At 36.2% G+C, this 10,000-nt stretch overlaps 1 protein-coding gene across 1 annotated transcript in view; it reads left to right on the top strand.

Moving 5' to 3' along the window:
* The window catches only part of LOC135217444 (protein O-mannosyl-transferase TMTC2-like), a 214,711-nt gene that overhangs the window by 191,943 nt on the left and 12,768 nt on the right, over window positions 1–10,000 (top strand). The window contains 1 exon segment of the mRNA XM_064253314.1: window positions 944–1,025. Within this exon segment, the coding sequence (XP_064109384.1) occupies window positions 944–1,025 (82 nt within the window).

The raw sequence follows: 10,000 nt of genomic DNA, 5'->3' as shown, positions 1-10,000 counted from the left end.
TTAATATTCTCTCTCTCTCTCTCTCTCTCTCTCTCTCTCTCTCTCTCTCTCTCTCTCTCTCTCTCTCTCTCTCTCTCATTTTACTATTGACCATCAGTCAGAAAGACCAATAAAAGAATAAATAATTAATAATAATAATAATAATAATAATAATAATAATAATAATAATAATAATAATTATTATTATTATTATTATGATTATTATTATTATTATTATTATTATTTATTATTATTATTATTTCATAAAGATTTGCGCCCTTTCATTGATGAGCGTGGCTTTCTCTTGCTCTTTGGATTCTAGTTCCAGTTGCAGGCGGATATTCTGCCATTATTTTTTAATAAAACATGTTTGAAAGAAGAAGGTCTGTTTCCGGCATACACAGATATCCGGCATGGAGACCCCACAACGCAGCAGTACCCCGGCTTGCGAAGCTTCAGGAGGAGCCGCCTGCAGCAGGAACTATTATTATTATTATTATTATTATTATTATTATTATTATTATTATTATTATTATTCAAAAAATGTTAAAAAGAAATGCATGGTTCATGATGAAGAAGAAATGGTACGAAAAAACAATAATGTAAGACACCCAAGCATTAAAATACTATTTTGTTATTACTTGATTATATACAATATATATATATATATTATATATATATATAGTATAATATATATATATATATATATATATATATATATATATATATATATATATATATATATATATGGTAGGTTAACGTTTCTCTCATTCTGAAATCATTTCTGTTCAACATCCCCTTTGCGCAAGAAAGAACAAATAACCAAGCATACTAATCTGCATAATTACCTTGTTTCTTCAAGTTTTGAACATTAATGATGACCTTTTTGCTGCTTTTTGAAAAAACTTTGCCAACACCTCCAGTAATGAATAAGCCTCATCTGATATTTCTGTTCCCTCCCCAGCAAAGGATTAGCGAAGCTGAGGAGTGGTTTCGCCGAGCGAAGGCCCTCGCGCCGAACGATTCCACAGTTCACCAGCACTTCGGTGAGTAGGCCTTAGATTACAAGAAGTATCATCATCATTAATTTCCTTTTGCTGCTGATTAAAAGCGTCTACGTCGCGCGAGGGTCTGGTAGATTAATCAGTAGTGAAGATTTTCTCGTCCTTTCTTAGCGCTGATTTTTTTTCTTTCTATACCAGTTCATATAAACAGCGTCTGACCTAGCCCCGTCATCCCTGTTAAATGAGTCATTCTTAATTTCAGTCATCTATTCAACGTCAGCTGGACATTAAAGTCAATTTTCCCTCTTAAGTAATTGATAACCCATTCATTAGATTTCACTTTACAAACTCATTCATAAAACGTTTGATTATACTCACACCCTTACTTATTTCTTGACCTTCAAACATTTCAATATAAAATAGTGAAACGTAATTCAAGTTATTTTTCGTGAAGACAAAGTTCTTGAATGCAAAAATAACATGAAATGACGTGACTTCAGATTTTATGTAAGTACTTCACGCACTGAACAAAGTAAGGCGTTTCAGAGAGAGAGAGAGAGAGAGAGAGAGAGAGAGAGAGAGAGAGAGAGAGAGAGAGAGAGAGAGAGATAATAATAATAGTTTCATCACTATCATTATCATAATATTGAATTGATTTGTCAGTTTCAAACTAAACATTTTCTTTGCCTTCAAATGAAATGAAATTAAATTTACCATGGGAAAAACCTACGCCCAAATTGAATTGCCTATTATAAGCAAATCTACCCTAACCAGGAATCAAACCTATCCCTTATTTAGGTTGATGCGTGGATGGAATTGATATTATCTATCTATCTATCCATCTATCTATCTGTCTCTATATTTATATATATGTATATATATGTGTGTGTATGTGTCCCCATATAATTACTGTACATCCATACGTAATTATGCATGCATTCATCTGTTTGTGATTGGCCGTCTTCTGCATTAGATGTATAATACCCAAGGACAGCTGTTTGGGCTGTAAGAAAGGCAACCGTACAAGAAGACTCGACCAAGTAAGTGTGTGTGTGTGTGTGAGAGAGAGAGAGAGAGAGAGAGAGAGAGAGAGAGAGAGAAGTAAGTTAATTTGATGTGTTCCTTATAATGACTCCCTCAACTGCCACACACCCACCCATACCTGGAACTCCGGACTGCTGGAAGGTCATAGACTCACACGAGGCTTTAGGGACTCAACGTCCATACGATACAATAGCAAAATCGCACTTACTCAGAGAGTTGGTTGGTATACTCTTGCCTGGGCCTCCTTAATAATTAGAGCCAGTGTCATCAAGCGGGAAGTGTCAGGAGAGAGAGAAAGAGAGAGAGAGAGATAGAGAGAGAGAGAGGCGTTCTATTCTCTCTTCTCCCTCTCCGAGTCCACGAGACGTCACGAGGGTCTTAGAGTCCGTGTTCCTTAAGCCTCAAATACTGACGGTATTACGTATGAATGGCACCTCTACAGTCTCTGGAAACTACGACCCAATATGCCAGCTCCCGTTAAATCATGCAAGTGTGTATTCGACGACTGTCCTTAATAATTAGGTTTGAGATAAGGCGTTCAGCAGGAGGAGGAGGGGCGGGAGTTGGGGGAGGAGCAGGGGAGGGGAAATTGAGGCTGGAGAGAGGGAGGAAGGGGTTGGTGTTGGAGGGATGGAATGGTAACACACTCTTTCCTTGCTTATCCCGTCCCCCCCTCACCCTACCCCCTTCCTCCTCCTCCCCCTCCCCCCCCATCCTCCTCCTCCCCATTCTCCTCCACCCCTCAACCCCAGAGCTTGAATATGCATGAGAGCGAAGAACCCGCAAACCTTTTTTTCTCTTTTTTTTTCTCTTTTTTTTTTAGTTTTTTATTCCTTTCTGAACTCCCACTTTAAGAAGGACATCCCTCGCTTGCACGGGACGCTCTGCTCTGGATGATTGGCCATGATTCGGAAAGAAGAGAAAAAGCAAGAGAAAGAGAAGGAGCAAGAGAAAGAAGAGAAGGAGGTGGTGGGTGACGCAGGTGTCCCTTATCTTTGGACTGTGAGCTGCCAAATTCGGTCGACAGAACGAGGAGGGAGTGGACACGCGGCACGCATCTCTCTTGTCACGATTTTCTCGAGTCAGTTTTAATTGGGAACGAAATTAATAATCTCTCGCGGCTATCTTTCACCTCCATCATCATCATCAGTATCGTTTTCGTTATCTCTCTCCTCTCTCTCTCTCTCTCTCTCTCTCTCTCTCTCTCACTTTTGTTTCTTTGTACCCTTCCTATCTATATAAATTTCAGTCACCACCCCAAAACCAGCAATAACTGAGATAATTTTACCATCTCTCTCTCTCTCTCTCTCTCTCTCTCTCTCTCTCTCTCTCTCTCTTTTTTTTTTGTTCCTTTTTCCTCATTTTTGTTTTTTTCAAATTCTATTCAGCACCCCAAATCAAGCAACAACTCATATAATTTTACCATCTCTCTCTCTCTCTCTCTCACTCTCTCTCTCTCTCTCTAACACACACACACACAATTACTTCATGTTTCTTGTAGTCTATTTGCTGTGTTTTCCAGTACATAACAACACCAATATTCCATAAAATTTTATTTTATTAATGAGAACGTTATAATGGTAGTTGAGCTCTTAGAAATGATCCCATGTTATTATAATTTTAAATATAAGTAAATATAGTGATTAACATGGACATGAAGAACTCTAAATAAAAAATGTCTGTGGTAAAGGTACATTATACAATTACAGAAGTACAGTGGTCGTAAACTTGGTGTGATTTCAGTAGTAAAATCCCAAATGCAAGCTAAAGATTGGAGGCCAACCTAAAATTGTCTGGTGGAATTATTGTGTAAGAAGAGAGAGAGAGAGAGAGAGAGAGAGAGAGAGCATTCTTTGGCCAAAGCAGAAACACCCACACGTCGGCACAAATTCTTTGATGGATTAATCCTTATCAGCGTCCAGCCAAGAAAAAGAAAATAAATAGATGCTTGGGCAATGCATATGAACAACGACATTCAGTTTACGTTAGATATTGCGAAAACAAACTTGGGATATATCTTTGCGGCCTTTGGGTTCATAAGACGCTCTGACTAATTATTGATTTACGGCAGAGGGCCTGAGGAATCAAACGACACCGACTTTATCTCTACACAAGCTTTTTCTTCAGGACTAATATTTACTTAAGATACTAGATGTATTGGCCTGGGACGACTCTCTTTTACCTGGGTGTCACTTTTTAATGGTGGTTGTAGTCTTTCCTTAATTAGAAATTGTGATTTTGCTTTTTTTATTCTTTAAATCACTACTAATACTGCAAAACAACTTATGTTAATGATATCCATATTTGCTCTCAGAAAATCATTGTCGTTTTACTGTCACAGTTTACTCTATATCACGAATTAATAAGTAAAAAAAAAAGGAAAGGGTACACTGTTTCACAATCCCTCCAAAAAATAATAAGTTACTTAAAATAGTGACAACAATTTCAAGTAATGGAAAATAAATTACGTAATTTTTCGTATGGTGATTTGGGATTTATAGCTTTTTAGAGCTTCGCTTATATTCATTATTCTGTAACAAATTGGAATAAAGTACTAGGTTGAGAAATGTTGGAACTTGTTGTAAGATTTATTACTTCTTTCAGTTATTTCAAATGTAACCACAAAATCTCACAGTCAGACACAATTGAAGTCGACTTTCGACTCTTCTGTTGATATGACCATAGTAACTGTCAGCTTAATGCAGGATTTGTAACGTATTACCATCAATATCTTATAAACATACGCGTCTGAAGCTAATTATTTCCTGAAAATCCACATATAATTCGGCTATAAGGTCGCGCAGGCCTCAGACATTGATGTAAAAGTGAGAAACATGACAACGTTCGTTACTTTTGTTTCTTTTACTTCTGCCTGTCATCCCTTGAATCTCTGAAAAGTCTGTTAATGATTAGATGACCATACTGGCATTTCCTTTAACCCTATAAGCCTCCGTGAGAATCATATGTCTTTGGAGGATCAAAAATGAATGATTCTGCATCCTAAATACACCACACACATCTCTCTCTCTCTCTCTCTCTCTCTCTCTCTCTCTCTCTCTCTCTCTCTCTCTCTCTCTCTCTCTGGGCCATCTGGATCAACTTTCAGGTTTTCTGGGCGTATAATCATCTTTCTCTTGAAGTCCTTGAAGAAGAGTCCCTGTGCTGTATGATATCAGTAAAGCTTCTTCTCGCTGCCCAGAGATGGCAGCACATCCCAAGTGCCTCGCCGGGAACTGGTTACTCGAAAATAGACATCCATTTGTCATTCATATTTAAATGCATCTCTTGGAAATATACCCAACAATTAAAAGAGTTTTTAAAGTTCTGTCTGTTTATGATGATTTTCTAGAGTTACATGAATCACAAATCGACGTTCCTTGGGAGGTAATTTATTTACAATTTCTCATGGGATGTAAATACTATGCTGAATTCTGAGGGCAGATACCTCATTGCATACATACACTCATGCACGCACACGCAATATATAGTATGTTTTCATATACGTGTGTATGTTTGTTGATAATCTCAATATAACTTAGATTTATTAACAACCAAAGAAACATACATACATACATATATACATACATACATTCATACATACATACATGTATGAATTATATTATTTGATAAGCATTTTCCAGGACACCAAAATCATTATTTGCTAAAATTGTGTATGGCTGATATGAGAATAGTAGTAAATTCATTTGAATGAGATTTACACAGGGGCAACAAAAATGTGTTAAACTGTTATTATGTTCACATTACGAAAATATTTCTGTGTTGTTGGTGCTGTCACCAATGTTAACTAACTGCTACAAAATCCGTTTCATAATATTAAAATAAGTTAGGAAATGTGTTTGTAATCCTGATTACACTAACACAGAAAGTGCAATAGATGCCAGAACTGCCTTACCAGGGCTTAATCATATTTCATTTCCACTAATAGATAGCTAATACGCCGAAGATATTAGTTACAAGGCTCTGTGGATCTTTTTAAGAGCATGTAACTATTGCTTTGTTTTAGTTCAAAAGTCAAAGATCTCGTTACCGACTAAATTGTACTATCATTGCAATAATCACTAGTAGTACGCCTTAAAGACCTTCTATTCAATATAGAATCAAGTAACTCAACGATTCTGCAGAGGAACTTCTAGCTGATGCTTCGTTTTATTTCTCAGATTAAACATTTCTTTATATTACGTCATTTGTGATTAAGTTGCTTCAGAAGTAAAAAAATTGTTTTTCCTAGTTTATTAACCCTCTTTGAAAGCATAACCTTCAAGAATTTATAGCGAGGAATTTTTTTTAAGTAATCAAAACGTCAATGATAAAACCAAGAACGATGAGGGTTATAAATGTAAAAGCGTAATTTCTTTATGGTCCCTTTTTATTTATCATTGGTTGGATTATTCGAATTAATTCTCTTATAGAGCTGTCAGAGAATTAATATTTTTTTCACTTGTGAAGCTGAGCCTTGTACCTATTATTTATATATATATATATATATATATATATATATATATATATATATATATATATATATATATATATATATATTATATATATAATAACCACAGAATCCTCAAGGAGACTGTTGATTTCCTACAATCTCTCTCTCTCTCTCTCTCTCTCTCTCTCTCTCTCTCTCTCTCTCTCTCTAAAAAAAAATTTAAAAAAAAAGATGAGTAGAAAATCACCCCACCGACTGAATATAGGCCTACGTCACTCATCCCATTGTGCGGGGCACCGACTCAAAACAAAAGGCTATCAATCAGAGACCCGGGAAAGCGAAGGTGGGAGAGCAGTATGTGTATATATCCTGTCGATAGGAAAATAAGTCCAACTTTCAAAGCCGTTCCGCTATCTCGATCATGCTTTGTCCATCTGCAATACGAAATAGTCTGCAACGTAGGCGATGAAAGAATTACAGACAGCCGAGTTGAGCTTCTCAGAGTGGCTAATTTCTTCTTCTTCTTCTTCTTCTTCTTTTTCTTCTTCTGTTGAATGTTGGGGCTAAGATGCAGGAAGGACGTGTCAGGGCACGAAAGGTATCATTTTCCCCCTCTCGTATGGGTTACTCTAGTACCATTTCTAAGTAGGAATCTCACCCTTGATCGCCTACGGGGGCACATGATTTTTCCTTCCTTCCCTGACTTTTCGTATTTTTTATGTGTTATTTTTTTTCTTTTTGGATCGAAGTCAGTTGTAAGAAACGTAACCATTCCCTTTGTGAAGGCCACGGGTGGACAAAGGCCTGGTAAAATCGAAATTATCCCGGCGATTGTGTTGATACTGGAAGAGTAACCTGGGGGAATATTATCTGAGGCGATGTTGCAATGGAATGACCGTCTCTGTGTGTGGGTGTGTGCGTGTGTTTATGTATATGTGCGTGATGACCTTCATAACATGCCTTTACTTGGTGTAAGTCAAAGTTTTTATAATCATTCTTATTAACAACCGTTTATGCAGAGTACTCGATTGACAATAATTACCATAATAAAGAGTACCAATATGGAGATATGAGGAACAACAAGATACTAGAAAAGATATTTAAAGGCGAAACTGGACTTGACATTTCAGTTGCATAGCAGAAGGTATCTCGTCCCCCCCTAATTTTGTTTGTCATCCCTGAAGAGAAGATAAACTGTTGGACCTTTGAAAAGTCGTATAAACAGTCCTTTTCTTCTTGTGATTTTTATCCTTCAAGAGGGTAATCTATTGCTTACTTCTTCCCACCTCTTCCTTATTTTATTACCGAATTGTTCTCCTTCGGGCCTAGGCTGCAGAAGGTTAAAGAATAATATCAGTTCAGGAAACTTCCTTTTCAGTGTTCTTCCTGATAGCATGATTTATTAATATTTATTTTAATATGTATTTTTTAGCTTTATTTTTGTATATATTTATCTTTTTATTAATGAATCCGTTTTTTATTTATAGAGTTATTTATTTATCATTTTATTCATTTCTTTAATGAAGCGTAACTCTTGCTAAAATTTTGTTACTCGTCTCGTTATGATTGCCTTAGATAAAGTCAGCCTCATGCAACCCTTTCTCTTGTCCAAGGCGGCCCAACAACTTTTGTGAACCTTGAACTCTTTGAAGCCAACAAAGATCATAACTGGGTACTTTGATTGCTCAGGGTATTTTTGTAATTGATTTTAGTTTAGAAAAAAAATAAATCAAATAAAAAACGCCTTTTTATTTCTTATCTTTAACATACCTCGGGCCAGCGTTTCATGTTATGTTTTCATTTTTTTACACGTTTGTTTTTTAACAGTAAGAGATCATTTAACATTTATTCGGTTTTTTGAATGAAGATGGCAGAAAATCTGAATTATCCGTAAGGGATATGGAGGCAAATTTTTTTTCCTCTTGTGACCATAAGGCTCATATATCTGGCAAACCTAATCTAAGACCTCTGTGTAGAAAAAAAATTGCACTGCTCTAAAATTTATCATGCCTGGGCTATTTATATCACAGTACAGCTGCTTCGAATCTTTCCAGTTTTATTGCATTATTTTTCAGACGTATATGGTCAGTGCTATTCGTGGAATCGCATTGCAGAGTATGATGTAATGTCCCAGGGATGACTTTAAAAGAACTCCCTGAGTATTTGGGCGCTTTGGGGCAACCAGATAGCTCAGTAAACAAAATGATATTCTCAAAATACCGGACACGGATCGTGTAATAATGTACACGACGGTGTGACTTGAACTGAATTCGCAAAACCCATCTGGAAGAAATAATGCATTGCATATAAAAAAAGAGACAGAAAAAAATTAGAAGAAGTCATGAAAGCGTTATCTTTCCTTTTATTTATCTTGGCAAGGGCTCTTACGATGTGATACCAATTCCAGGAAAAATTATTCCAATTTGGGCTGGGTCTGCCAGAGTGGCATTATTACGATTTGGCTTCGGGCGGAAGGAGAGCTGATTGCTCAGAACCTCGATCTTTCGTCCTTTTGTTTAGATATTCCTAACCGAGGTCTGTAATGCAGTGGCAGAGAGAGAGAGAGAGAGAGAGAGAGAGAGAGAGAGAGAGAGAGAGAGAGAGAGAGAGAGAGAGAGTTGGTGGGTGGGAGGATGGAGTAGGGGGCTGGTACATAGGAAATACAATAAAATAAAGGAGATAAAACACAATGAGAAATAAAGATATAAACTGGGTGGCGCGTTACTTGTTTTGGGGGTATAATTCTCTCCCTCTCTCTCTCTCTCTCTCTCTCTCTCTCTCTCTCTCTCTCTCTCTCTCTCTCTCTCTCATTGTAATGTTTATGGTGCAAGGTGCACCATTGCATATTTTCTTTATAGTCATTCTCCCTTGTACAAATTCCCAAAAATAATAAATCGATCGATTATGAGGTCCTTTTTCAATAGTAGGAAGAATACAGTACGGATCTGTTTTCGTTTAGTACATTGTTTTGACATATCGGGTTTAAGGTGAAAAAAAATTTTTTTGTAACTGCATAGTATCTCTACACGATATGGATTTTATTATCATGCATTTCTTGCTTATGTACATTTAATTTGAAGGCCTCGTTATCACCCATGACCCAGTTATTGTAAATCACGAAGAGGTAAAAACGTGGTGGTTATGCGAACAAAGTTACAGATGTCAAATACTTTGGTCTAACTAGACATGGTCACAGCAACTGTGACCATCTCTTGGTAATAAGACGAAAGTGCTTGGCATTTCATTGTTTCACACTTTCCTTCGTGGCTGTAACTTTCTTACACATTCACACACACACACACACACACACACACACACATATATATATATATATATATCTTACTATAATTCTGAAATACTTTGCACTATATATATATATATATATATATATATATATATATATATATATATATATATATATATATGTATATATATATATATATATATATATATATATATATATATATATATATATATATATATCTACTATTTAAATTCTGATACGGTACACTATACATATATT

This window comes from Macrobrachium nipponense, chromosome 7 (genome assembly GCF_015104395.2).
Source record: "Macrobrachium nipponense isolate FS-2020 chromosome 7, ASM1510439v2, whole genome shotgun sequence".
NCBI lineage: Eukaryota > Metazoa > Arthropoda > Malacostraca > Decapoda > Palaemonidae > Macrobrachium > Macrobrachium nipponense.
Note: the sequence above shows the minus strand (reverse complement) of the source record. Positions and strands in the feature narration are given on the sequence as shown.